Here is a 26,682-nt window from a genome sequence, read left to right on the forward strand (position 1 = left end):
TTGGTTCTTGCATGGATCTGATTCTCTGTCGTAACTATCTATCATAGACGATATTTCCGATAATGTCGTATTGAGCAATGCAATAGACCAACTGGCCTTTTTATTCTGAGGAATGGAAGATAGGCCACCAGACCTAGCCACATGCACACTTGTCTGAAATGCGATAGAGACACTCGGGACTGCCAGCCGCCTAAGTTGGTCAAGACCCGAGCAGCAAGAGAAAGCCGCTGCAGCTATAGAGCCCGTACAAAGGCCTACCACCCGGGTGTTCTCATTGATGATTGGGTAGCTGGTTCCTTCGAAATAACTGATTTTGCAAAACGCTTCCGCGTTAGCAGAGAAAAAGAAGAGCAAACATTCTTCACAACTTACTAAAATATTTGTAGTAGTTGAGTGATGCATAACAAGACGCTACAGATGGCAGGATGGCTCCGTTCATCTCTCTCGTTATATTCTCGCAGCAAGTCATGGACAGTGTTAAAACTCAGGGGTAGGCCGTCCTGCTCAACTGGAGATAATTGACAAATCTGAAGCTTCAAAGACTGACTTGCCTCCTCAAGGAAACGCATCTGAGTGGCGCTTCGCGTGGCATCTTGCAGAAGCTGTTTCAACCGAGGTGCGAAATTTCCAGTTTGATCACCGAACAAGACCAATCTTCTATCCGCCGCCGTTGATGATTCCATCGTTTCTCAGAGGATGCCTGAATTAGCATTTTTATCTTTTGATGAGGTTCAACCTCCGCTTTTTGTAGAGACGCCGCACTTTCCCTTGACAGGTGGGCGCACCGGACCGTTCGCAGAGCTTTACCGGTTATACCAATCACACCCCTAGGGTTTCCTGTTACTTGACAAGTACCAGTAGGAATTCTCCGACGTTAGGCATTGTGTCACCCTCCTTTCCTTTCGAGTCTGTCACAATTTCCTTGGACTAGGTACGACCATGGTTCCTACCCCTTCAATCCAACCAGCGAACTGGAAGGCGTTCGGAGGGTAAGCACTACCCAGCTGAAAGCGATAACTAGGTGCATATGTGCGACGTCAGAACCGATCTTTATTTGCGGGTTTCGGTCTTGCAAGGAATTGGTTTCTGTCGATATCATGCGCGTGCAGCCTCGGCGTCAGAGTCCCACCAGTTAGATCCCCATCTATACGCGACCTCGCCAATAGTCTTGGTGCTAGTTATTAAAAAACGGATCATTCCCGGGAAGGATTCCCTACCAGGTCTAGAACACGCTATTCGAACACAACAGGTCAGCCTCTCCCTGCTTTACACTGTGACACCTGCACATGTTTCAGGGAATAGCGATCTCACACCCCGTTGAGGAATCTTATTCAACCCCACTTTTCACTTCCATTTATTCCCTGCCATTTGCACCGACCGCAGTCCGCCTTCCAGCCTTCGAGCCAAATCTCAACCATTCTCCGCTAACAAACATGGCTATTCCGGACGAATGCACCGTGCTCGTCGTCGGCGGAGGTCCAGCAGGATCCTATGCCTCATCCGTGCTTGCACGGGAGGGTATTCACACCGTCATGCTGGAGGCAGACACATTTCCTAGGTATCATATCGGAGAGAGCATGCTCCCTTCGATGCGCCACTTTTTGCGATTTATCGACCTGGACGAAAAGTTCCTTAGTCATGGCTTTCGTGTTAAGGTTGTTAAATATTCCCAAAGCCCATGTATGAATCGCGTCTGGTCTAATGAGCTTGATAGAACGGGGCTAGTTTTAAACTGAATTCCAAGCCGGCAACATGTACTTCTTCCCTTTCTTTTTCGGCTGTTTTCTTTCAGCAAGACGATCCAATCGTGGCAAAGTACCTGACATAGTGTTTCCATAGATACCGACTTTATCGCACCTGGAGGTCCTGGCAGTCACGCATGGAACATCATCCGGTCCGAGGCGGACCAGCTTCTTTTCGAACATTCTCGAGAGAGCGGCGCGACTGTCTTCGATGGTGTCAGGGTGACGGACATTGAATTTGTTCCGCACGCGTCTAACCAGTTAGGCAAGCCAGTGTCGGCCTCTTGGTCGAGAAATGACGGCAGCACTGGGAGCATTCGATTCGAGTACCTTCTCGACGCGAGCGGGCGTGCTGGAATAATAAGCACCAAATATATGAAGAACCGACGCTTCAATCAAGGCCTTAAAAACCAAGCAATCTGGGGCTACTGGGAGGGAGCCAGCATCTATGCCGAGGGACGCCAGGGGGAAGGCGACCCTCTCTTCGAGGCAATTTCAGGTACGCATGGATGCCCGGGTATCTCGCTGTAACTTCTAATAGCTAACAATTTCCAATAAAATCTTGTTTGGCTTCTGGACAGATGGCAGTGGCTGGATCTGGACCATTCCTCTGCATAACGGGACCACCTCTGTCGGTGTTGTAATGAACCAAGCCAGTTACACGGAGCGCAAAAAGCAGACTGGGTTGCTCTGCAGCACCGATCTATACACTAAGATCATTAAAGAGGCACCTACAACCAGCTCCCTACTCGCTAACGCACGCCTGGTTTCAGACATTAAGTCCGCCTCGGACTGGTCCTACAGTGCGTCGGCATACGCCAGCCCCTACCTGCGAATTGCCGGCGATGCGGGCTGTTTTATCGACCCTTTCTTCTCGTCTGGCGTGCATCTGGCTATGTTGAGCGGCCTCTCGGCGGCAGTCACTATTTGCGCGTCCATGCGAGGCGATTGTGACGAAGATGCCGCAGCCCATTGGCACACCGACAAGGTGTCCGAGGGATACACACGATTCTTGCTGGTCGTGATGGTAGTTCTCAAACAGATCGAGAATCGTGAGGAGCCAGTTATTCATGACTGGGACGAGAAGAGCTTTGATCGAGCCTTTGCTTTGTTTAGACCTGGTAAGTTCGTTCTATTTCGTACTTATTCCGCATAGCGTCACATTGCTTCCCGTCAACTAATTAGATGGACGCATTATAGTTATTCAAGGCACCGTCAAAGACAACAACAGTAAGCTTACCCAGTCCGAGATCGCACATACGGTCGACTTTTGCGCCCACGCTTTCCAGATGGCGCCGTCTCGGGAGCAAATCTCGCTGTTACAAAAGCTGCGTGGACTTATCAGCCAAGATAAGAGCACTGTTGTACTCGAGAAGGCGCTCTCCCCTGAGGAGCACCAGACCCTTAATGCCATTCGCGCCAGACAAATGGTGCGCATGGAAGATTTGCTGCGGATCGACAATTTCAGTAAAGACGTTATCGACGGAATGATACCGATCCTTAAACGAGGTTCCTTGGGCCTTAGATACTCCGGCGACGACGTCGCGAGCAACGCCAATCCGATGGCTTCTTTAGGCCTTGAGGATAAGAAGCACGGAATGGAAATTTTATTTTGATTGAAGGCCTCCTCTGTTAAGTACATCGGTCCGTGCGTTTCATAGCATCGAGATTGCATTTTCTATCCCTTGATATAGTGCGCGGTTAGAAACTATACCTAAACCCTCTATCCTGCTTGTCAGTAACATCACCTTCCTCGGGTTCGACCTCAGCTACTTCCACCTCGCCACATCTCTCTTTCTCCTCCCTAGCTGTATTCTCCTTGGCACATATAACCCAGTAGATACCCACGACAACAAACAACAAACACCATGTCACGATCGCAGTGATAACTCCCTCAAAATACCGCGGTTTCTTTGTCCACAGCTGCGGCGCCGCAATACATCCAACGCAGTACCCAATGAAGAACAGACTGTTAACGACAGCCCGCTTTGTATTTCCTTTCACGTTCGAAGCGCTGAGACTGAGCAAAATAGCCATGACGTCTGATATACACGAGGCCTGTTTCGGTCTTGTTAGTGTGCCTGGTTGAAGCGAAACGGAAGGGGCTATTCATACCAGCCACGAGGCAATAATTAGACCCCATTGCGCTGAAAGAGGCAGCTTCAACAGTAATACGTTCCCTATTAGAGGTGGGATGATCAAGAACATCACGATTACCGATCGCCTCCCGGGGAAAATTAGGCATGCTATCACAGCTATCCAGATAAATGCGATTTGAACAGCCCCGGACGGGGCAGTATGAAGCAGAGTATCGTATTTGTCGTAACCAATGTTGTTTATGACGAGAGATGCAAACTTTTGATACCGTTGGTAGTCAGTAAGTGGTTATCAGCCCACGCTGGAACAGTCTGCGCAAAGAGAGTCGTAAGATCATACCGTCAAAACTGGACTCTGCATCGTAACCAACAGCCCAAAACCAAACACCAACCACGACTTCACATCCAGCATCGCCTCCTTGAATTGAGCCCCTGAGAAACGTCTGGCGTCTCCACCTTCATTATCGGCCGCCATGCGCATTCTCAGAACATCCTTCTCTCTTGCGTTCAGAAACCAGGCATCTTGCGGGCCGTTTGGCATCAGGACGGTAAACAAGATCCCCGAAAAGGTCGTCAACGCGCCACAGACGAGGAACAAGACACGCCACGGTGCCAGGCCCAACTGTGTATTTTTCCCAATTCCATACATCAGCAACGAGCCGATTACTTGGGCGAGACCGTTCATCGTTATCCACAGGCTGTATAGCGTTAGCTTCTTCTATAGTTAACATATTTATGTTAGACGGTAGATCGTGCCCTATCCTCATTGCATGGTCCTTCTTTTGATACCAGATACTAGTGATGGTTACAAATGCTGGGGAGACTGCTCCTTCCGCGAACCCGAGGAGAAAACGAACGGCTGCGAAGCCAGGAAAGGATTTCGGGGCGGCGAGGCACATGCAAATCGCGCCCCAGATAATTCTGTGGTGGTTAGTCTGATAACTCAATTGGGAAGATGAGGGATTAAGATATACATAGTTACGCCAACAAACTTCGTCAAAGGAAGACGACTCATGAGATAGATGAAGGGGTATTCGGCAACGAGCTGGCCTAATTCCTGTTAATCTGGACACCTAAACTGACGCTTCTACATTGACCCACCGAAATAAAATATCGAAGAGCACCAGGAATACTGGCTGCCTTGGAGGTCAAGGTCAGTGATAAGGCCAAATACCGCCGCATAACTAAGGCTCTGTTTGTCCAAATCTGAGTCGTCAGTCAATAGTTGACAAGGTCAAGTAGTAGAGCCTACATTGAAAGAAGAATACACAACATAGCTGGATCTGTTAGTCAAAGGACATCTTGTACGCTCGTTTTGATGCCCACCATCGGTAGAATGACCATGTCTATCTTGCGCAGAACGCGTCTTTCCTCCTCTGGTGTGCAGATTTCGCCATGCATGATGCTTCTCGAGTTCCGGTCGGTGTGTTGATCATGTTTCTCTTCTGGATCTGCATCATGTTTCTGTTCCTTAATCCTGGGTGTCATGTTGTCATGTATCACAGAAGTTGTTGCAAACTGGGGTCCAACTCCAGGATCGGAATCCTAAAAGAAAAGCCCTCTGCTACGTCAATGCGGGCAATTATCCCCAATCAAATACCCCATGACTCCCGATTGCAGCTCGGTTATGGCAGAGGTGGAGGTGGAGCGAATCATTGGCTTAGATTTGGTGATAACTCATGATCGACAATCCGCTGAAGATAACCATGCTTTTATAATCCAATAGAATCGGTCTATCGCTGACTCTATGTAGATTAACCCCCACTCTTTGTTCACCCCCTTGCGTCCTTCTCCGCTTCACCCTTGACTCTCATCTCTTCTCTCCATCCATGACCCCAGCGAGACACCATCCACAGCAACGGGCTAAAAACGGCCCAAATGCCAGCAACAAAGGTTGCCGTCCATCCAATTCCAATGCGATCAATCAACGGTGTCCCAACTGCTGCAGCCACTGCACCTAGTAGACAGCGCACGAGGTTGTTCGCCGCAACGGCCGTTGCAGGCCCATGTCGATGCACATCCACCACCAGGGTGCTGAGTGTCGTGAAGGCGCCCGTCGTCAAATGACCAGTGAAAAACAGCATCACCAGAGGTCCAGCCAGTGTGGTCTTATAGTCCATGACCCAGCCGTATCCGATAATGCACAGACAAGCAGCGTAAACCAGCGGAATGGTCACCTTTAGCCTCGCAGCTTCGATATCAAACTCGCGAATATCCTGCTGCTTGTTCTTGACGATCGACAGGCCCTGCTTCTTTGCCTCGCGCTTGAAATTCCAATCCAACACAACTCCGACCGTCCATCTTGACGTAAGACTCCCGATGCCGAAGGGCAAGTAGCACAGTCCCACTTGGATGGCATTGAAGTTGAACCGGCTCTCTAGTTGCGCTGACAGAGTGCTTATCACGATCGTGAACCCGGCATACAGCAGCGCTCCGTATAATAGGATTAGCCCTGTTTCTTTCTCCGTGGCAATCCGCACTGAGGTCAGCGGATTCGGTCTCTTTCCACTTTGCTGCACAGACTCGTAATCAATCGTATTTTCCTTCCGTTGTCCCTTCTTCAATCTCAACCCCTCCCTCACCATTCCCAAAATAGACCTATTCCACCTCTGCGCAGGTACCGATCCATTCCCCACAACAGCACGACACGTCTCGGGCACAAACACCAGGAAAACAACCAACAAGGCACCTCCAAGGATAGCGAGAAACCAAAAGATCCAACGCCAGCCCAGGAACTGGTCCAGTAGACCTCCTATAACCGGCCCCAGAGCCGGACCTAACGTCATCCCGATAGTCGCGTATCCAATATACTTCCCTCGTTCAGCCCGCGTCGACATATCTGCCACCACCGCGCTGCCGACAGCAATAGTCCCACTACTTCCACAAGCCTGGAGACACCGGAGCACCATCAGTGCGGCGTAGTTGTTCTGTAGCGCTAGTCCGATATTTGCGCCGACGTAGATCGTGAAACAGATCATGTACGCTGGACGACGGCCGTAGGCGTCGGAGAGGGAGCCGGTAAAGGAGGGTGCGATGCCTTGGAATATCTGGTTTGACTGGATTAACCTCTCTATCCCTGGTAGGGCAATTAGTAAGGAGCCGAACCAGATATGTCATGACTGTCAAATTTATCAACGAATTCGATACGTGCATATCCTCCGCTAGGGCCGGCAGAGCGGGATAGTAGATGCTCGCTGACATCGGTGAGATCAAGCCCGCGAAGGAGGCGCCCAGCATCGTCAGGATCTTGGTTCTTTCGGAAAAAGCACAGTAAGGAGATTCATCTTTATCATTAGATCTGATGCTGGCTAAGTCCGTGTTTGTGTTCGTATGCGTTGCTTTTTCTGGGTCGCCGGTCGGTGACATCGATATCGAGTCCGAAGGGGATTTTAGGGCTTTCGACTCGGTCGGACGAGGCGTCGTGGCCATTATATGAGATCTCTCTAGGAGCAAAAGTATCCTCCCCGAATTTGTTCAGTTTGAAGACCTCTGACAGAGAGATAAAAAAACAAATAAATCCAATAGGCGCGTCAATTGCAGTATATTATCTCTGTTTTTCCAATGCCGTTTCCGGCCCGGAACCGGCCAACAAGGGACTTTAGGCACGCCCCTTCACAGCAAAAATTCCGTTGCCGCCGGCCGGTTCAGGCTATTTATCTCCGTAGGCTATCTCCGTAGCCTACTATAGCAGACTATAATATAAATTGGCATTTCCCCTCCAACATCGTGGAAATGAGCAACAGTTCTCTACGCAAGACAATAATCAGCTGCAACCATGACTTGTGAAGCCTGTCGCACTATTCCGCCCATCATTTCCCAGGGTTATGAGCCTAAGGGCGAGTATGGCATCATTGCTGGGTTGAATACTTGTAAGTTCATTGGTTTAGTCTCTTTCCATTTGCTCTTTTCCTTTGTATGTTTGGTCCAAATCCAGACCAGTGAATTGTAGAGCAAAGTGTCTAAAAAGTCTCCACCAAATAAAACAGACAAAGCCGGCAACCTCAACTCCACGACCGCCATAATCGACATCTACGACATTTTCGGCATCTCGCCGCAGACCATCCAAGGCGCAGACCTCCTCGCAGCCCGGCTTAATACTCTCGTCCTCGTACCGGACTTCTTTAAAGGCAATTGTGCTCAGCATGACTGGCTTCCCATGGACACGGAAGAAAAAGAAAAGGCCATGATGGGTTTCTTCAAGGAATTTGCACAGTTTGAACCCAATGTAGAGGTCTTGAAGAACGCGGTAGAGGGGTTCAAGGTAGCTTTTCCGGCAGTTGAGAAGTGGGGTGTTTTTGGATTGTGTTGGGGGGGAAAGGTATGGCTCTCTTATCTCACTATAATCTGACTTAGAGGGCCGGCGGTGGTGCTGATGATAGTCGTTGTTGATTATTAGGTCACGGCGCTTTCGTCCGGAGAAGGAACTCCATTTGTCGCTTCGGGACAGGTTCACCCTGGGTATATACATCTCTCCCAGCTGCTCCCATCGTTATGTCTTCTGTTCGCTGACACTCAAGGTACAGTCGCATGGACAAAGCCGACGCAGAGAAAATCACAATTCCGCACATTGTGCTCGCATCGAAGGATGAGCCCGTCGATGTTGTGCAGCAGTATACTGAGATAATAGCTCAGAATGGAAAAGGCGGAGTGGTTGAGACATACGAGAATATGTGGCATGGCTGGATGGGAGCGAGGGCGGACCTGGATGGCGAGGAGAGTGTGAAGGAATATCGCCGAGGGTAAGCTCATGTTCAAAATCGAAGCTTAGTGGTGAATACGCCTAACGATGAATAGGTACGAGCAGCTGGCTGCGTTCTTCGAGCAGCATTTTAAATGAAGAGGCTGCTTAGGGAGTTGGCGTATGAAGAGGTTAGGGTATTGCGTGGTCAGGTGCAGATAGTCGACTGCCTTGGGCATCACCCCGGTATCGATCCGAGACGGGGACCATGCAATAGTTCCTAGGGACTAATGCATGGTCACAAGGCTGTGCTAGGATATCTCTGTCTAGTTATATCGGCAATATTTATCGTCATTGAACTTTTCTTTCCTTTGCCCAACTACTCCCAATCCATGAAGGATTCATGCGCAAGACTCATCAAAATTTAAAGACATGTTATCAGCATCCCAAAGGCTAGTGGGAGAAAACGTGTTGTTTTCGGCGATTTTATCGCACTGTCAATTCAACCCCACAGTCCGAACAAGACATTTGAACTACATTACAGGTCGCTGATATATATGACGAGCAAACAAAGCCACTTAGTACCACATATTCGATACACTCAAATAATCCCGAAATTGATTATCCACATCAGTAGAGATACCTTCGGTCACATCATCTGGCACCAAAACAGTCGGGGAATGACGCAGATTACATCAAAAAACCAGTAAACATAGGGCTATACCCCTGACCCTCAAAACCCACCCGGATGGATGACATCATGTCGGTGACCTCATGTCCCACCTCCGTCCCGGCTGCAATTGGCCACCCACAGTCTGAAGGCGCACACCATACCGGATCGGGAGGACTGTATATCAGCATCGACATCGATATCGACGATCTTTCCTATTCAACACCGGAACTCCCCACCAATCCGCCTTACAAGGACGGAAATTCCAAAATAGAAACCATCACCCTGTCCTGAATTACATCATCTTGTCGTTTGAACCGATTCCTGGGGTCGAGAAGAGGGTATTTAAATGTCCTACATCTCCCTCTTTATCTGCATCTCATCAATCCATTCGCATATAATCAAACAACATACTGCATTACTCTTTTTCTAACCCCTACACACCTCACATCAATCAAAATGGGCAAGCTCTCAGAACTCACTTCCAAGGTCACTGGTGGCAGCAGCAGCCACGGTCACACCGGTGGCTCTGCCGGTGGTCCCAAGGAGGACTATGTCGACAAGGGTACTTAATGTTCCGTCATCGGTTTGCATACAATCCACTAACAGGCATTAAATAGGTCTTGACTCTGTCGAGAAGAAGTACGGCCACGGCAAGATTAACCCTCAGGATCCCAAGACTCGTGCCACCAACGAGAAGATCACTGACGGCGCTCGTCACAAGTTCGAGGGTGCTACTGGGTAAGTACTTTTGGTTAGCCTGATATGATTGGACTGGACTAATAGGCGATGTTCAGGAAACATGTTCCCCACAAGATCTCAAACTAGATTAATGAGGCTATGAGTGTACGATACCATTATCACTGGGCTATGCTGTATTTTATTCAATGTGATATACCCATCATGATGACTTAATCGATATGATTGAGCTGGACTTTATTTTTACTTCGATTGTAGTACTACGTTGGAAGGATATCATAATACTTTAAGACGGATTCAATTAGATCTCACTGCCCAAGGAAACAGGTAACGCCTTATTGGAAAACATTGGTTTGGTTTCATACAATTTTCCGGTTCGAAGTTTCTACCCAAATGCTGTGTGACATTATCTCCCTCTATGATCTGTAGACATATGTGCATTAGATCATGTTACCTGGTAGTCTTGACTTGCTACTCACCTGGCAATCTGTGTATCCCTTATATTTTAACCCACCAGTATGATAAATCAATAATAAACTACGGCACCTTCTCATGACCACCATAAACAACACTTGAGGTATTATGTAAACATTATCCAATGCCGTAGTTAGTTACTCTGAATTGGTCAATTTTTATATAGCACTCGTTGCTCATTTTCTCTTCTTGCTCTTTTCTACGTTATACAAGACATTAAAGCCCGTGAGCCTTGCTGATCATTCAAATATTCTTCCATGTTTCAGGAAATGTTACGAATGATGCTGCCTATCACCAGAGACCCGTGCCAGGCGGCCGGATAAATTGGCCCCCAATGGCTGTGCACCCTATAATCAATGCTCGTATTCATTATCAGTCAGCCCACGCTATCCGTTACCTCATCATTCTCCCAACTTCAACCTAATCCTCATTATTTCCGCATTGCTCTTCAAGTACTACAACATGACTACGGACCTAGAATTCCCCCGATCCCAAGCCCTACGATACATCTCAGCCTCTCATTTCCACCGACTTTTCAAACATGGCGACCTCACAATCAGCTACGCAGATATCGGCGTCCCTTCCGACACCACAATCTTGTTCATGCCTGGCATGTTCGCATCGCGATATCTCGCTGTATCGATGCACGCGGTCGCTGAGAATTTAGGTGTACGGGTGTTGATTGTTGATCGGTATTTTCCCTCCTTGATCCCCTACCCATCGTTCCCCACTCCCAAACAAATAATAATAATATGTAAAGACCTGCAATGGGCGCCTCAACGCCCGTTCCGCTTGAAAAGCGAGTTCCTGTCTGGATCGACCTCGTCCCACGACTTCTCGCCCATCTAAACATCCCCCACGTCGCGTTGGCATCGCATAGTGCGGGCATGATATATCTTCTCAACACGCTGTTCCACTGTCGCGAGCTTCTCCATCCTGAGAGGCCGTATGCTGCGTTTTTAGGTACATATCCCTTTCGCGCCCTAACTAATTAGCCACGGATGGTTCGGATATTGCGATGACCATCCAAATTACATTTAGTTAGATGTATGCGTTGGCTAACGAGAAACTAAACAACAAGCCCCCTGGGTAAATCCAACCCACAGCCGCATCACAAGCATGCAAATGGCCCAATTCCTCCCAGCCCGGGCCTTCAGCATCTGGAACCAAATCCCGAAGTTCCTGCTCCTGACCGCTACCCCGGTGCTCGAGAGTAGCGGGACGATCGTGAACAAGGTCTCGTCGGTGAGCGGGACAGCACCGAGCGGTGCCAGCTCTGCACAGGCAGAGAGGAACCGAGGCCGTGTGGAATCGGAGCATGGGTTGTCGAAAGAGGTGCAGAGGGAGTTGGAGCCGTTGACGTGGCGGTTTATGTTTGAGGAGAGCACGCAGGGGGCGAATGATGAGGCTTTGCAGTGTCTTTGTAAGGGGCCGGTTGGGTCTTGGGGGGTTTGTGAGGATTATGGGGGTTATGTGGCGGAGGTGGTGGGGAGAGAAAGAGAGAGAAGGGGGATGGATGGTGAGCATGCAGGAGGGAGGTTGGTGGTGAGAGGGTATTTTGCGGAGAGTGATACTATGATAGGGGAGAAGGGGAGAAGATATGTAGAGGGGTGTTGGAGGGGCCAGGGAGGTGGTTATACCGACAGCAACAGTGGTGGGTTTGAGGATGTGGTGGATTTCGAGACGGCGGTGATCCCAGGAACGGATCACAATACTGTTTCTCAGGAGACAGGGCTCTTGGAACGGATATTTCTTGAGGCTGGGGGGCGTTGGTCCGCTGGTGATAATAGACAATGATCCTGGAGGGCATAGAAATCTTGGGAGAGTCGACAACTAATTATGTGAAGAGACATCATCTCTCCGAGAGCTGGGTCTTGGACAGAAAAAGGGAATAGCTTCATTTTGACCCGATCGGGAAATCGACAAACCTTGTTTGTGTTTGGTTAGGATTCGAGACCCACGTTAATCAGCTACCTCAATCGGAAAGTGTCTCCGTGGAATTTCATATTGAATTCAGTAAGGACTAGCCTAACTAGGACATTTTCCGTCACTTCATTCGCAAGGCCAGTCTCATCTTGCAATCAAGTTTTGCGATGGAATGGCATCTCCACACATGTTAACAAAATATGGCTACATGGGAGATAAATAAAGCTATTCAAACACGCATTAGTGATAAACAGGGTTCTATTGAAATTGGATAACTCCTACGAAACATCACTCATACTTGGTATTATGAAATCCGCACCTTGAACTCAGACATCTTCCATGCTATACAAGAATTCACGCAAAGCGGCCGAAATGCCAATGACTGGTTGAGATCTAGCATGTATCTGCAGAGGATTCAGGCTCAGGGAACGTCAGTTGCCCGAGCGCGATGTCGGGCTCGAAATCCAATAGCCTGCCACGGGTATCAACAACGGCCAATAACTTGAAAATGATCATAAACGCATGAAGCAGAGAGGGTCATAGAGACGCGATATAGAAAGGAATTGAGAGCCAATCTTGAACTCACTCGTTGAAGAAGATTCCGCCCGCTGTGAATGGGGGAGAGGGGCCTAATAACGTCGAGAAGGCATCAAATATCTCCGCATCATGCTGGCGTGCATCATCTGCCACGAATGGGATAGAACCAATCGCGGAATCACGCGATGACTGAGGGACATCACTAACAGCTGTGGTGGAAGGAAACGTCTTGCTGTAAATCCGGCTCTTTGCCTTGGTGAACATTCTTGAAAGTATTTCAGCGCCGAAGTACACGGGTTTGAGCTCTTCAATAACCATCATGCAAAACTCGAGGTTTTGACGGCCCATACGTTGCACCAACTGTCTTTCAGACGTGGTGTCAAGGATATGGATTTGCAATGCAGGAACCAAGGCAATGCAGCTAGCGTTAATCAGCATTAGTATCCTACCTTTAATCCGATGATGTACGTACATACACTATTGCTTGAGTGCTGCTGATCATATCAGCGCCGATCATGTTGCCGAGGATCTTGTTGGTGTTCATCGCGGCGTCTTTGGTCCTCCGCCGCACAGTCGATGCCCATTCATCCAGAGAGAGATCAGACGAATTTGTTTCTGGCTTATCAAAAAGAAATGGCCGGTATAGGATAAGCATAACGGAGCTATGACTTCAACGTTAGGCTGATGAGAATTAACCGAGAATGAAAAATCATGATTCCACCTACTCTAGATACAGCTCAAGATGGTACGCGTGTAGGGAGACGACGTAACTGTGTCTATGAGCTATGGCGTGGTCTTCACGGAGATAGTACTGTCGAATGCTATCGTCCATGCGTTGTATTTCCGTCCTACTAGGTCGTGTCCGCTCCGCTCGGTTCTGCCATGAGAGAATCTTAGCTAAAGAGACCGTAAGTGCCAACAGCTCTGTCCATAATCTGGTCAAGTCCTTAGTGCCTTCGGGAAGATACTTTTTTTGGACGCTCTCCGGAATCCCCGCGAGCAGGTCATTGTATTCCTTGGCATCTGGCATCGGGGTACTGCAGTCGGCTAGATTGATGCGCATAGGCCTGCCCATGCCGGCAGAGAACCACGCTTCACGGTAAAAGCAGCTCCACCACAACTGCCTCCATAGTCTGCTGTCACTCATCGAGATGGCTCTACTGTGCTTTTGACCGGTGTCTGGTTGCCGATGCAGCCCTATCGTTTGGCACAGACCGATGGCAACGCCGTTCCAATGCCAAGGTCCAGTTCTATCTTCAGTGTCCGAATACCAGATGCCTGTCAGAAGTACCGCCTGAATTAGCGTAATCTTCTTTCTCTCATATTCCGCATCATAAAGGGCCTATATGATTCTGGTCAGCTATTACCCCTTCCCCAAAACTGCCTTATCGAGCTACGACCTTAGCCCTCATATACATTGCACGCTTCATCTCTTTTCGAGACGAAAACCTTGCTGCTTTTAAAGTGCTGTCATCTGCGAACTAAATCTCAGGTCAGGATATCAATGAGGGAAGTGAGGGAGTGAATGCTACCCATACATTTGCAGCAGCTAGAAACATGCTCCACAACAGATGCACGCTTACTTCGTTGCGCGCATTTTCGAACATATCAAGAAACGAACGAGCATCAACAACTGGGAAAAAGGGATGCACATAGTAGAAGTACGTCCGTATGATCATTTCGCAGGCAGAAGGAGGCGGAAAGTCGAAGACGCCCTTACGGCGCAAGTAATCAATCGTTTCCTGGTCCATATGCGTTGGGCTTATTCGTGGGACGAGGAAGTGGCCACTCTTATCCCTTGGCTCCGGTTCGCAGATTTCGACTACCAGGCCGACGCCTCGAGGGTCCCCTAAGTGACCGAATCAGCATCATGGTGGACCACCACTAGCACAAGTATTCCCAAGATACCAGCTGAAGGTCTGATTCTTACCATATAACGGGGAATAGGACTTATCTGCCACATCTTCATCTGGCTGCAACCTTCCCGTGTTACCTTCATTGTGATGGCTGAAATGCTCGTTGAACGGATAATAAGGCGTTCCGGTGTCATCTCCAGTATCATCAGCCGACGGAGCTGTAGGACTCTGCCCGCACCGCACAGACAAATCTCCCGGTGCAACAAGGCGCTCGGGACCGGGTGAGAAGCTCCGACTCTCCACAGGGCTACTCTGTATCGCGGGATTGCCATTCGGCGGCGAAGATACCGTGCTAAGCTGGTGGGACGAAGATTCTGGGCCACGCCTGCTACCACAGCTCGTTAGCGTGTTTGCCGAGTTCTTCGGTCTGAGGGTGACCTGTCGCTCACTTTGATCTCCTACTCGGCCGAGGCACACATGTAACATTGTCTAACGAGCAGTTGGTGCAGGGTCGGCCAGTTTGTGGGAGACTGCACCTTACTTTACGGGCGTGGCATGACTGGCAAGCCACGGGTGCTCGTTTTCTGAACTGTTGCGTTCGGGCAGAATCCCGCGTGCTCTCTGAGGATCTGGGCATCATGAAACGCAGCAGTCTGGTCTTCGCGAATAAAGCCAACGCATCAAGGTTGCCGCGGGTAAGAAGTACTTTAAAGTCGGAGTGGTAACTATACCTACATGCTGGACCTCGGCAACACAAGACAAACCACGGTTGTTGACGATTAGTCATACAACATTGATGACCTCGGCTGTCCCTTAGAGCATGGCTGCTTTCGGCCTCTTGTTCACTGACTTTGAATCCCAAGAGTATCTCGTAGTCACGCAGTACCAAGTCCAATACCGAAGTTGCATCATGCTGTGGGCGAGGTAACGCTACGGGTGTGGCCCTGATCTAGTTGAGTTACGCCTGATAAAATCTACCAAACTGCTTAAGACAAATAGTTGAAACTGTACATTAGGCGAAGTGCAAGCGAAGGCCTGCAAACCAAGCGCTGGTTCCTATGGCCTAAGCAGTTTTGGGTCTGGGACACCTTAACAAAATCAAAGTCGAGATGCTTTGCTCTTAGAGAGAGCCTCCCCCATTTTGACCTGTGGGATGCCCTGGCAGAAACGGTCGAGGCCACCGAACATCTCTAGCGGCGCTTGTTCGTCCTGCTCCCTAACCAAGCGCCGACGCATGAGAGCCTTTGTCCCCAGAAGGCTCGACTTCACCAAATGTTCGCCGAATGTCTGGTGCAGGTACCCCATCACCTGTTCACGGAAATCGTCCTTCCCTTCAAAGACCTTGTTCACAAAACCGACCTGAGCCAACTCACTAACAGGAATCTTCCTTCCCAGAAGGAGTGCCTCGTTTGCTTTACCTTGACCCATCCGCTGCACAAATGCGACACTGGAGCCGCCTTCGGCGACGAGGCCGAGGGAGGTGAACGGAGTCATCAGATAGACGTCGGATGCCGCGTAGATAAAGTCCGAGTGAGATATCAAGGCTGCAGAAAGCCCTATGACGGGTCCGTTCAGCGCCGTTACCAGAATCTTCGAATGACTGTAGAACGCTCTCGCCACGTCAACGTTGTTATTGACCAATTTCGGAAGCCAGTATTCGCGAGATAACATCTCCTCCATAGATGGTGGCTTTCCTCTAAGATCAGCCCCTCTGAGGTCTGCGTCAGCATTTCTTCGCAAACTCTACCTTGTGTGCGCCAAGGACGAAGAGAACTTACGCGGAGAAGAAAGGGCCCTCTCCAATCAAGACAGTAACGTAGACGTCTCCATTCTCTTCAGCGGCTCGAAGCAAGTTTGCAAGGCGATAATATAGACCCTGCGTCAAGGCGTTGAACTTTGTAGGGTTGTTCAGCGTGATGACGGCAAAAATGCCGTTGATGTCAAGGCGAACAAGATCCTCTTCGGCCATGATTTAATAGAGTCGTTCGGTTTGATAATTGATAGCCAACAGACGATGGAAATATCATCATTTAATCTCGAGTCTAAGGGTTCTTTTTGATCCTCTTAAGTAGCCTCTTGAGTATATTACTTCCGTTTGAGTAGCCGCGGCTACTGAGTGAAGATATTCAATGCCGCGGGAAGCTTGCCTATCATCTTCTCGGCATAGGTAGACGTTGGTTTTGAGCCCGCGGCGAGCACTCTCCCGGCTATAGCAGCCTAGGTTTAATTGTGGTCTTAGACATCAGTAATAACGCCTGTTTGTCGACATGGGTCACTGGCTATGGTGCCTAAGCCTGGTTCTAGGTCTGGGCCTCAGTAACCTACCTTTCATGTGGCATGTAAACCCGAGATTTCGTTCCCTTTTTCCTGAAAATCGATTCTAATATTGTACTTTTGGTTTTTTTTTTTTTTTTTTTTTTTTTTTTTTGTGCCCTTATACATCTGCTCTGACCCGGATGGAATGTTCTAAAAACCGCCCGACTGTCCCTCATAGCCCAGCCGTTTCACTAGTAAGAATGGAAATTAGATATGAATCAGACATCCGGCATTAAATTCCAATATTGCCAACTATCTGCAAGACTTGCATTGAAGATATCATACCAAGGCTTCCTCACATGTATCCTATTACGCAACTATATTCACTCACTTACTGATCACGCAATTAATCACCCAATCCAACCTACAATGTCCCCATGCCCAGGGCAACAGCCCAGAAAGATGATAATGGTATTATGCCAAATAAACAAAGAAAATCCCGCAATCGCTAACTTTTGTTCCATGCACCCATGCCAAATCGATCAATAAACCTCAACGCCGCAATGCATAGGCTGATAATCCCAAACCGCATATCCCCATTCCCAGCCCTGGAAATTCGCCAGGTCCCGCACAGATAATTCATCCGCTATGGGTTCTGGCGATGACGACGACGACGATGACGACGAAGCAGAAGACATCGAGATGTCGTCGCGCGGGAATATGCCTTTCTCCTGCCAGTGCTGTTTCCAGCCCAGGCTAGGTTCGACGGAACCGGGTCTCGATGAACCAGCATCAAGACCGTCTTCTCCGACCTCCTTGTCCGCCATCGGCAGAGAGTGAGGGTTTCTTACGACCTGCACGAGATCCTGGAAGGAGGATTTCGAGGAGACGGAGTTACTGATCACCAGACGCCAGCTTTCCTCGCGGCTAGGCTGATGCACCGCTTTGTAGAGAAAACTGGGGCCTAGCGAGACCATATGGTTACAGTAGATACTGCAGTCATCAGCGTTGTCGGCTGTTTACGGAGTTAGCACGTCACGACGTTATGGAGAGCAATGGAGGAGCAATGGGGGTGGTGCCGTAGCTGGTAGGAGCAGTAGTAGTAGTAGTAGTAACAATAGCAGCAGCAGCGTACGGATCGCAGAACAGAAAACAAAACGCAAAAAAAGAAGAGTAAGCTTTACCATTCGGACTGGGATACAGCTCCCACGGGTCCACTGGTAGTGAATCAGGTCGCATCGCTCGCCAGCGAGGGTCGGACCGCGGAATCTCCTGAGTGATCTGGTTGAAGAGATGGGTGTATTCGTTGCGCATGAACACCCAGACAGACCCGAACTCCTCCACCTCCCACGTAGGCATGCCTCCGAAGAACAGGCTCCACATCTGGTCGATGGTGAAATTTCTGTACCACGTCGACACGGTGTGCTTGCAAGACGGGGACACGGCGGGATTGAGCGCGCTGTCTGTGCTGGGGTCTGTCCACTCGCGCGACCCGAAGATGTTGCAGTAGGTTTGTAGTCGGCAGAGAGCGCGCAGAATGCGCGCTTTTTCGCTAGCCGAGGGTCGCAGGGGAAGGTTTTGCTGCCAGGCCTCCGGATCGGCCCATGGGGGACAAGGGGCGCGCGCGCAATAGGCCCGCAGAAGGTATCGCAGCTTCTGGGACAAGTGGAGCAGGCGTCTGCTTTCCGGAATAGCTCGGATCTCTGCGGAAGGGGGCATTGAGGATTCGCGATGGCAACGAAGACGGTCTAGGAGCGTGGTTATTTGAGCTTTGTGCTGAGAGACCTCGGCATGGAGGCCTTCGGAGTGTAGGGCTGCCAAGGGCTCTTCAAGGTCTACTAGGCCATATTGCCGGTGAACAAGCTCATGAAGAATGCCCTTCTTGGCAAGGCAGTAGGTATCGTGGTATAAGGGAGAAGCACGGATGAGATTGTCTAATGTTTGTTGGTCAGGGAGGGATTTGAGAATGAGGATGCGCAGCTCCGTTGGTAAGCTCTCGAACGCCATGATTGAGTATGTGCAGTAGAATGATGTATTTGATAAAGGCAATTCACCATGATAGTCAATTCGAAGGATTTAAGATATTTATAACAAAGACTATTTCCCCGGATGGGACCGACAGTAGCCGTTCCCTTTTAAATAGGGCAAAGACAGCCCCAACAAACGTGCTTGAGATTCGTCATTTGGATTCTTTTGGTGAAGCTCTTGGCGGTTTGTCAGAGCATCACTCGTCTGACACGGTGAGTGATTTTTGATAGGCCCGAGGCGCCGAGAACTGGGGTAATGGTGTAAATCTTAGGTAAAAGAACGCAAAATTCCTCCGTGGCCGACCAGTCTAGGTCCATTGGCGACGCCTTTGTGTGGGGGAGGTCTGCACGGGGAACGAGGTCCTTGGTTCAATGGTTCAATGGTTGAGCGAGGTGAAAATTTCAACTGCCAGATGGGGCTGAAGGCGCATCACCTGCCCCGAAAAGATTCTTTTTTAGTTCCTCCTTCTTTTTGCGGGGGATTCGCCTGCCAAGCTGTGATGTCACATCTTCGGGCCGGAGAAAAAGAAAGAAAAATCACTCACCGCCGTCCCCCTTTTTCCTGCTCAGAACTGATAAATCCTGGTTTTATTGACTTGCCTCGCACAAGGCGGTCTACGTGTCATGTCCTCAAGGTCCCACAATCCATGTTCAATAGTCCTTCCTGGTAGTTATGGCCCCTTGCTGGTCAGACTATTACAAAATAACGCTGAATGGCGTGATCCCCGGAATCAGAGAATTCGCTGCCATCCTCTGACCTGACTCATCTGTCGATCCAGGGGTACCCAAGGCCCAAGCATCAACTTACTTCCTACTACGTGTAGTTATTGCCAACGACCAATGTCGCAAGAAAGCATCATCAATGCCACTTGTTACGTTAGAAATGTAAGAGCTACGGCAAAATATAACAAAGTGCCCAAAATAAATCAAATTGCCGGTCTGTAACCCACGATACGCCACCCTGTCTATTTCTCTCTCAGATAGTCCCAAAGACGTACGCATCCACGAGTTTCGCTTTGTACGATGCTCCACTAAGAGGGCCTAGAGTATCCCAGGGCTGACTAGGATCTTCTCCATGGCTGGTATCCACGTGAAACCCGCGCCTCTCTTCGCAGCATTCGCACGCCGCGGTACAATGTCCTCGGTTGGGAGAACGCGTCTCGCTTCTCGGTTTCTCGCAGCAGCCACAGGAATGACTGCAGCAGCCACCTCGAGCCGCGCAGTCCTGCTTCAACCATTCGGTCATATGCGCATTCTCCCGACTGCGAGTAGAGGTGATGCCTCGCTTGAGCGGTCCGTCGGGGATCTGAATCAGCAGCTCGTAATCGTCCCGTTCAAACTGCCAATATTGCTCATTGATTTTCGCCAACTCAAGATTGATCTTATCTATCTTCTCGCTCGACACTGGGGACCGCTCCTGGTTGCATAGTCGGTGCTTCTGGCTTTTCAAAGCACTTTCCCGTTGAACAAGGGTCCGCTGGCGGATATTCAGCTTGATGTACCTAAGCTCCTTCGTGGCGAGTTTCAATTGCCGCAGGAAGTGCGAGTTCTGGTCACGACGCATCTGCTGGGCTTTGAGCCATTCTCCCGCTTTCTCGAGCTCCTCCTCCTTCTCCGCCTGGGTCTTGAAACACTTCATGATTGTGTAGTGCTAGAACGGTGTTTAGCTTAGTGCAGTTTGGGTTTGCGACCTGTGATTCGGATAGAGTATTGCTCTTGGCTTGGTTAGCCGTTATGGCAGGGATAGAGCTCTGCATTACGGGCGATGGATGCTTTTTATATTAAGGAGCTATTACAAAGAGCCATCATCCAAGGAGGGATCAGGTAGGTATTACGGAACTCTCAATATGTTGGGAGGCGTAAAATCTGTAGTTCTAAGTGTGCTTTCACGTGAGAGGAACAACCGAGACAAAGGAGCAGGCAGAAGAGGACGGAATTGGATATCTCCTATCTTTGTCTACTCTGTGCGATATCCCGCAGACGATTTTGGCCTCAAAGAACAGTATGATGGGACTTCCCAAGACAAACAGTTCCGATCCCTTTTAATACAGTTTCCGCTCCACTCGCTTGTCTTATTCACGTTTCTCTTGTTTGATTCATCCACCCGTAATCACGTAGGTTGGATTACCTATCGTAGTGAAGATGTAAGACGGAATTTTCACTGCCTATACCCTCTGCTCACTTATTCACTCCTGTAGATCCATTAGCAGATTAATGAAGCCTCCCCATGGTAGACTCCCTCTTTTTTCAACAGTCCAGGCCATCAACATATCTCCTGCATCCCCTACCCACCATTCGAACGAATCGAGATTTCTTTCCATACTACCCTGCTTGAGCATCCAGCATCCTATTGATACGTCATCCACTTGCCAGCTCCTGAACACTGAATGAGGTGCGTGATGTCAACCCCTCAATAGATGCGGGGAACGCGGCACCACAAGGCGGGAGATCTCCACTCCTCCCCGCACGCTGATCACCGGATCGTGCCTTGGGAGGCTGGTGCAAGACCTATCGGAAAGGACTGGAAATATCCATGACCAGATCAGAGACTAGGAGCAAGATTTTTTGACCTGCCCATCTTCTGGACCAATGAGGAACTTATTATCCTCCGAAGATTTCAAAAAAGATCACAGAACAAAGCTCGACATCAGAGCAACTAAAACATACCAAAGCAGCAGTTGCGTTATCCTTTGCTGTTTAATTACAACTTGAGCTTTCGCAATGAAATTTTCCCCTCGGTGTGAGAACCCATAGTAGCGTAGGTTGCAGTTTCGGATATCCATCATTGCGCTCGCCCAACTGGACCCAGTATCGGTGTCTTTCGGGACAGTATAGCCCCACAGATAAGTCTTCCAGTGCGGCATTTTACGCTGCTATCCATTGTCGCGGAGTGACGAGACATAATAGAACATGATACAACCGCTGCACATTGTTCCTTGCGGGCGCTGAGTGGCTAATGACCTTATTCGCCTCGTCATGTTCAACTCGGTGGTCTTCGATTCCTGCAATGACAGAGGCCCAGCAAACCGATTTGTGATACTTTACACATTAATCATCTGCTAATGATCTTGCTGCCTCGAGCGGTGTCGTTAAAGTCCCTGGCATAACCTGGACCATCCCCAACAAAACGTCATAATGCCGCTTAAGGATTTCCAGGGACGAGTAAATCCCCTTGACTTAACCGGAAATGAGGCTATTCGCCGTCTACTAAGACCCTACGTTGTAACTATGTAAGGAGCACACAAAGGAAGACAGCCAAAGATAAGCAGGAAAACCTTGACCCATGAGAGTGCAAACATCGATGCCGCAAAGTGCTATTGATGACGACCCTTTAGCTTCTAACTTCCCAGCTCATCAACAATCTAAGGAAATACCACTTTTACAAGTCGTACGGGGTCCCACGAAATCCTTAGAGAGCCATGTGATCCGCCTCGGTAGGAACAAACAAAGAAGCCTTGGTTTCTATTATTGCGGCAGGCAAAGAGGAACCCTAACCCTGCGCAACCTATCGCTCAGCCGAAAAGGTAAGAGGCAGCAAAAGAATTCAATAGCACAGACAGCAGGATTGTCATTTCCTTTTTCATCTAAAGGACTCGATCAAGCACCTTCAGCAGGCACTTCCTCTTTCATCCTAGCTTTGTAGGGGAAAGGAAATCAATGAGAAGATTGCAGATGGCTAAGCTCGCTCGCAATCTTGTCGTTGACCTCATTGCTCCGTGTGACTTGAATATTAGTCACAGGGGCCTTCTTGAACTGCATTCCCACACATATCAGAAAATATAAGTATGTGGACAGGACTGTGAAAGAGTTCGGAAAGGATTGTTGAAGGAAGCAAGATGAGCAAGTCGACGATAGAATCCTCCGTTAGCTGATCTTGCCACTCAGTCGGCTTTGCGTTTGTGGCCCCTTGTTACGAATACACAATATCACGAATGGACAACTACAAGACACCGAGCCACCAGACCCAACCACATGTCATTGTTGTATGCACACAAGGCACTTGGAAGCACAAATCTTGTGTAGTCAAGACACAACATGCAGCTCTGATGATTACGAGAAGCCAAGAACATGGCAAACTTGCTCGATGAAGGAACTTCTATGGTTGTGATTACCTGAGTGGCTTCCTTGCTATCTTTTGTCCTCCCGGTGCCTTGATTTAGTCATCTCACGAGCTTCGGTCAGAATTAAATGGCAATGGAGTTTTTTAATAGTACAATCCAATTGAACGTACGGGGACCTACGTTTTTCTTTTTTTCCTATAGTAGTTAAAAAGCTTTTTACAATATTAGAGGCAACTTAGATCTTGCAAAATTTCACATTCGATTGTTCAAATCATAATCATGAGACATCCAATATAACAGTACTCGCAGGTCTACTTAGTTCTACCAAACTTGTAGCTTGAACTCTGTTGCAGTCGCCGCATGAGTAATGTTCTTGCATATCTTGATAGACTTCACTTCTTGCTCAAGACAAACATCTCGCCAACCCAACCGTATGCTCTGTTGAGCCTACGGCCATACCGACGGGCAACCCTGAAAGGCAGCTTTCCGCTAGGATGCGGTTCGTGGAATAGGATGTTCCTTTCAACATCGAGATTGGTTGGTTGGAACTGCCAAACACAGCCATAGAGTTTTATTACTGTGAATCCCACCGATTTCATCGCATGTAGAAAGTCACCCCATGGGACTTGACCCGGTGTGGACGTTATATCAGCGTTAAAAAATACTGCCTGAAACACTTCGAGCGTACGCGCATCCACCGTGAAAGTAGGCTGGTGATCTGCAACATAGGGCCGCTCCGGTTCTTCGGGTTCCGAGCTAGGTGGCCGTGGTACTCCGCGGGTTTTGACCTTGGACTTTGGCTGGGCGATATCGAGTGACCTCGCCGAAAGCCCCGAGCAAACAGCAGAAATTGGTTGATATGAAGTGTAGCTATCAGTTCTCTCGAGTGGGGTCTCTGTCTCGAGTGGGTTCGGCAGAGACACTGTAGGGTAGACGTTTTCTGGTTCGGTCCATTCAAGAGTACGCTGCAATATGCGCGGCTCGGCAAGGAGTCTCCGTACTACTAAAGATCCACTAAAGTTGTCAGTTTCTGCAGCTGTCATCTCATCAATAGCGGTCCAGAAAGCGTCCAGATGCCCCTCGGCTCTTCGCAGCGCCTCCACCGTCTCTTTGGTACGAGGCCTGCAAACAGGATACGCGAACTTGCCATCTGAAGGCTTGGCTAGACCAACAACTTCTGTCGAGATAGTTTCCTCCCAAAGGGCTTTCAGGATCAGGTCCCATGGCTTTGCTCGCTCCGCAAACTCAGCCAACAAAGCCGTTTCTCGATGTTCAAGCTCGACATTCCAACTTCGCGCCCATGGAAAGTAATGCAATAACTCACTCATGCACTGGGAGAGGATGGAAATATCACCAACCACGCTAGCAACATGCGGAGATAACAGCTTTCGCGCTCGAGGTTCTGATTGAAGCAGTCGCTCTAGTTCGTCCACGATCACATGCATACCAGCAACAGCCAGCTGGCTGCCGTTTTCCCCTAACCTACCAAGAAGCCAAACCAATTGCTTCTCCACGTAGTCCATCTTGGGATCTGGTTTTAACAGCACCATCATACCGTGGGGGTCTTCCTCGGGTGGTGGCTCGCGAATGAATAGCCTTCGCAAGGGGGGCGAGCCGCCGGTATCCATCTTGAGCTTCGATAACCTCTTGTTAATTGCCTGGAGCCCATAGGAAACGAGTCGCAATATACCCATAAGGTACTCCTCCGGCAAATCTTCTGCGGGGTTTATACAGCTAGCATATTTCTGATGCAGCGTGACCAACTCTCCGGCTAGTCTGGTGAGTTCAGAAAATGTCTCCACCATCATATATGCGTCACGCACCACGGAGCTTATGATGCGCTTCCAGAGGAGCTCTTGAGGGTCATCCCTGATCAGTGGATGTTTGTTGCCCTTAACGTCCTTCAACATCTCCGGGCGATGCTCTTTTGCGTCAACCAGCGTGCTGGAGAAATATTCAGGATCCTCCCGCAACGCCCAAAGGTGGTCCTCTGCAGCTGATGCTCTTGCTCTGAGAAGTGACTCAATGCGAGGTATGTTGAGTTTTGCAGGGAGGCGATACGGGGCTTCTGCAGCCATCACACTCAGGGACTCAAAACCGGTGATCTCACTTTCCGCCTGGAATGGCGGTTCTGGAAGAATTGGGAAAGCGTCGCTGATCATTGCGGACTTTGAGATGTCATGCAGTATCCGTAGAGAGCACTTCACGAGAAAATCCAGAAGCCGATCTTGTGCCTCCAGCACCAGTAAACCTTCTCCTGGCATAAATTGTTTATGCGAAAGGAACCAGGAGAAGGCATCAGGGTGATCATCCCAGCACATAAGCTTACCATAGTCTCGAGAGTTTTCGGTCATTCCATTCAAGACCATGATATGTCTGTTCACATGAATCGCTTCGAATCCATGGACGACCAGTCCGAGGCGCATAGCTTCGTAGTCAGCGGCCGCAAACTGAGATGGTAGGTGACGGCCTCTGGAGTTCAAAAGAAGCGGCAGTGCTTTCTCGCTCCGAAGGTCCTCTTGGTTGATATACGGCCACACGAAACAGCTTCTGTGGCGGAGGCTACTGTCACGACTCTCGTCTGTCATCTCTCGGAAAGCGGCGAAGTCAGGACGATGGACTTCCGGCATATCAGGCCAGGCATCTAGAAGGATTGCCAACCTCTGTGCTGTGTTCTTCTTGTGCCATCGTTTCCGGAGTTTGGCCTCATGCCGCTGGACAATTCTGTGCAGGGTCTCGAAGTTTACCCAGATTCTGTCTGATCTTGCAGAAGCCTCACGGCGAACTTCATCTGCAGACGCAGTCTCCGGAATGGGGGTGCCGTTGTCATTAAATCCATGGTCGAAAGAGACATAATCTCTCCAATCAAACGTGACCTCATGACCTATGTGCTGATAGGGGCTAACATTAGAACCGGAGGATGCAGATTGATGACCCATGTCTTCTAGCGGCCAACTAACCTTAGATAAACTATATTGATAAGACGAACAGGTGAGCAAGAGCAATAATCTGTAAACAGATATCTATCTTCCCTTTCTTCAATGGTAGTTTTAGATGGCAAGTGGTACAATAATCTCTGTTCCACAATGAGCATGAAGATCATGCGATGAGGAACGATGGGTATGGAGATCTAAAAGAATGAAGCTCTTTGTCTTGTGCATAGATTCCGGTGCTATCTCTGCACAAATAGTGATCTAGGGGAGGTATATAGACTCAGAGCGCTGTTGAATCTCCCGGTAAATTACCGAGAGATTCCGATGAGATGCCACCGTCCAACGTCCAATTGCTCGCGTCGAGTGCTCCCTATTGAACCTTAGCCAAACTTCATACATAGTGACAATATGCAAAACATTCATCTCCTGCCACAAACCTATATTCTCTTTAATTTCTAGATTGTGCCTCATAAGTAGCTCCATAACCGTCCGAGTGCCCGTCAGCTGCATATGTATGTCGAAATACTCAACAGCTCTCAGATAAGCAGTAACATCTGAGAATATGAGGAAGCAAAAAACACACCAGTCCACAGCTTAAGGATCCTTAATTCCGCACTCCTTAATAATGAGACCCCTTTATCCAAGGAGTCTTATTATGTGATCAAGTGATTGATATGATAACTCTCCCCACATGGCTCGAGACATGCAGGATCAGGAATAGTCGATT

The 26,682-nt window shown here is 49.1% G+C and overlaps 13 protein-coding genes across 13 annotated transcripts; 5 read left to right on the plus strand and 8 right to left on the minus strand.

Moving 5' to 3' along the window:
* Positions 1-1,433: 1,433 nt before the first annotated feature.
* Positions 1,434-3,358, plus strand: LDX57_001187 (NAD(P)/FAD-dependent oxidoreductase; the record flags this gene model as incomplete). Its single annotated transcript, XM_046082827.1, has 5 exons — positions 1,434-1,655; positions 1,715-1,754; positions 1,840-2,241; positions 2,324-2,863; positions 2,943-3,358. 5 exons carry the CDS (start codon positions 1,434-1,436, stop codon positions 3,356-3,358), a joined length of 1,620 nt encoding a protein of 539 aa, XP_045938784.1.
* Positions 3,359-3,443: 85 nt separating this feature from the next.
* Positions 3,444-4,523, minus strand: LDX57_001188 (uncharacterized protein; the record flags this gene model as incomplete). The annotated part of the gene is made up of 3 exons (XM_046082828.1): positions 3,444-3,800; positions 3,858-4,097; positions 4,179-4,523. 3 exons carry the CDS (start codon positions 4,521-4,523, stop codon positions 3,444-3,446), a joined length of 942 nt encoding a protein of 313 aa, XP_045938785.1.
* A 1,087-nt stretch (positions 4,524-5,610) lies between these two features.
* LDX57_001189 (MFS transporter) lies at positions 5,611-7,075 on the minus strand (the record flags this gene model as incomplete). The annotated part of the gene is made up of 2 exons (XM_046082829.1): positions 5,611-6,885; positions 6,944-7,075. The coding sequence occupies 2 exons, from the start codon at positions 7,073-7,075 to the stop codon at positions 5,611-5,613; spliced, it is 1,407 nt and encodes a 468-aa protein (XP_045938786.1).
* A 538-nt stretch (positions 7,076-7,613) lies between these two features.
* On the plus strand, positions 7,614-8,675 carry LDX57_001190 (dienelactone hydrolase family protein; the record flags this gene model as incomplete). Its single annotated transcript, XM_046082830.1, has 5 exons — positions 7,614-7,707; positions 7,825-8,156; positions 8,235-8,296; positions 8,362-8,577; positions 8,633-8,675. The coding sequence occupies 5 exons, from the start codon at positions 7,614-7,616 to the stop codon at positions 8,673-8,675; spliced, it is 747 nt and encodes a 248-aa protein (XP_045938787.1).
* A 601-nt stretch (positions 8,676-9,276) lies between these two features.
* Positions 9,277-9,480, plus strand: LDX57_001191 (uncharacterized protein; the record flags this gene model as incomplete). Its single annotated transcript, XM_046082831.1, has 1 exon — positions 9,277-9,480. One exon carries the CDS (start codon positions 9,277-9,279, stop codon positions 9,478-9,480), a length of 204 nt encoding a protein of 67 aa, XP_045938788.1.
* Positions 9,481-9,645: 165 nt separating this feature from the next.
* On the plus strand, positions 9,646-10,014 carry LDX57_001192 (uncharacterized protein; the record flags this gene model as incomplete). Its single annotated transcript, XM_046082832.1, has 3 exons — positions 9,646-9,751; positions 9,807-9,927; positions 9,984-10,014. 3 exons carry the CDS (start codon positions 9,646-9,648, stop codon positions 10,012-10,014), a joined length of 258 nt encoding a protein of 85 aa, XP_045938789.1.
* Positions 10,015-10,679: 665 nt separating this feature from the next.
* On the plus strand, positions 10,680-12,156 carry LDX57_001193 (uncharacterized protein; the record flags this gene model as incomplete). The annotated part of the gene is made up of 2 exons (XM_046082833.1): positions 10,680-11,051; positions 11,120-12,156. The coding sequence occupies exon 2, from the start codon at positions 11,479-11,481 to the stop codon at positions 12,154-12,156; it is 678 nt and encodes a 225-aa protein (XP_045938790.1). The 5' UTR covers positions 10,680-11,051; positions 11,120-11,478.
* A 711-nt stretch (positions 12,157-12,867) lies between these two features.
* On the minus strand, positions 12,868-13,366 carry LDX57_001194 (uncharacterized protein; the record flags this gene model as incomplete). Its single annotated transcript, XM_046082834.1, has 2 exons — positions 12,868-13,243; positions 13,299-13,366. 2 exons carry the CDS (start codon positions 13,364-13,366, stop codon positions 12,868-12,870), a joined length of 444 nt encoding a protein of 147 aa, XP_045938791.1.
* A 177-nt stretch (positions 13,367-13,543) lies between these two features.
* LDX57_001195 (fungal specific transcription factor domain-containing protein) lies at positions 13,544-15,164 on the minus strand (the record flags this gene model as incomplete). The annotated part of the gene is made up of 3 exons (XM_046082835.1): positions 13,544-14,164; positions 14,406-14,671; positions 14,753-15,164. 3 exons carry the CDS (start codon positions 15,162-15,164, stop codon positions 13,544-13,546), a joined length of 1,299 nt encoding a protein of 432 aa, XP_045938792.1.
* A 612-nt stretch (positions 15,165-15,776) lies between these two features.
* ECI1_1 (enoyl-CoA hydratase/isomerase family protein) lies at positions 15,777-16,647 on the minus strand (the record flags this gene model as incomplete). Its single annotated transcript, XM_046082836.1, has 2 exons — positions 15,777-16,389; positions 16,457-16,647. The coding sequence occupies 2 exons, from the start codon at positions 16,645-16,647 to the stop codon at positions 15,777-15,779; spliced, it is 804 nt and encodes a 267-aa protein (XP_045938793.1).
* An 829-nt stretch (positions 16,648-17,476) lies between these two features.
* Positions 17,477-18,941, minus strand: LDX57_001197 (uncharacterized protein; the record flags this gene model as incomplete). The annotated part of the gene is made up of 2 exons (XM_046082837.1): positions 17,477-17,949; positions 18,119-18,941. The coding sequence occupies 2 exons, from the start codon at positions 18,939-18,941 to the stop codon at positions 17,477-17,479; spliced, it is 1,296 nt and encodes a 431-aa protein (XP_045938794.1).
* Positions 18,942-19,858: 917 nt separating this feature from the next.
* LDX57_001198 (uncharacterized protein) lies at positions 19,859-20,957 on the minus strand. The gene has a single exon (XM_046082838.1). The coding sequence runs from the start codon at positions 20,598-20,600 to the stop codon at positions 19,938-19,940; it is 663 nt and encodes a 220-aa protein (XP_045938795.1). The 5' UTR covers positions 20,601-20,957; the 3' UTR covers positions 19,859-19,937.
* Positions 20,958-23,414: 2,457 nt separating this feature from the next.
* On the minus strand, positions 23,415-25,961 carry LDX57_001199 (uncharacterized protein; the record flags this gene model as incomplete). The annotated part of the gene is made up of 1 exon (XM_046082839.1): positions 23,415-25,961. The coding sequence occupies one exon, from the start codon at positions 25,959-25,961 to the stop codon at positions 23,415-23,417; it is 2,547 nt and encodes an 848-aa protein (XP_045938796.1).
* Positions 25,962-26,682: the final 721 nt, after the last annotated feature.

This window comes from Aspergillus melleus (genome assembly GCF_016097325.1).
Source record: "Aspergillus melleus strain CBS 546.65 chromosome Unknown contig1, whole genome shotgun sequence".
NCBI lineage: Eukaryota > Fungi > Ascomycota > Eurotiomycetes > Eurotiales > Aspergillaceae > Aspergillus > Aspergillus melleus.

Coding starts and splice junctions, on each gene's coding strand:
- LDX57_001198 (XM_046082838.1), bottom strand. CDS start 20,600: ATGAAGTGTTTCAAGACCCAGGCGGAGAAGGAGGAGGAGCTCGAGAAA.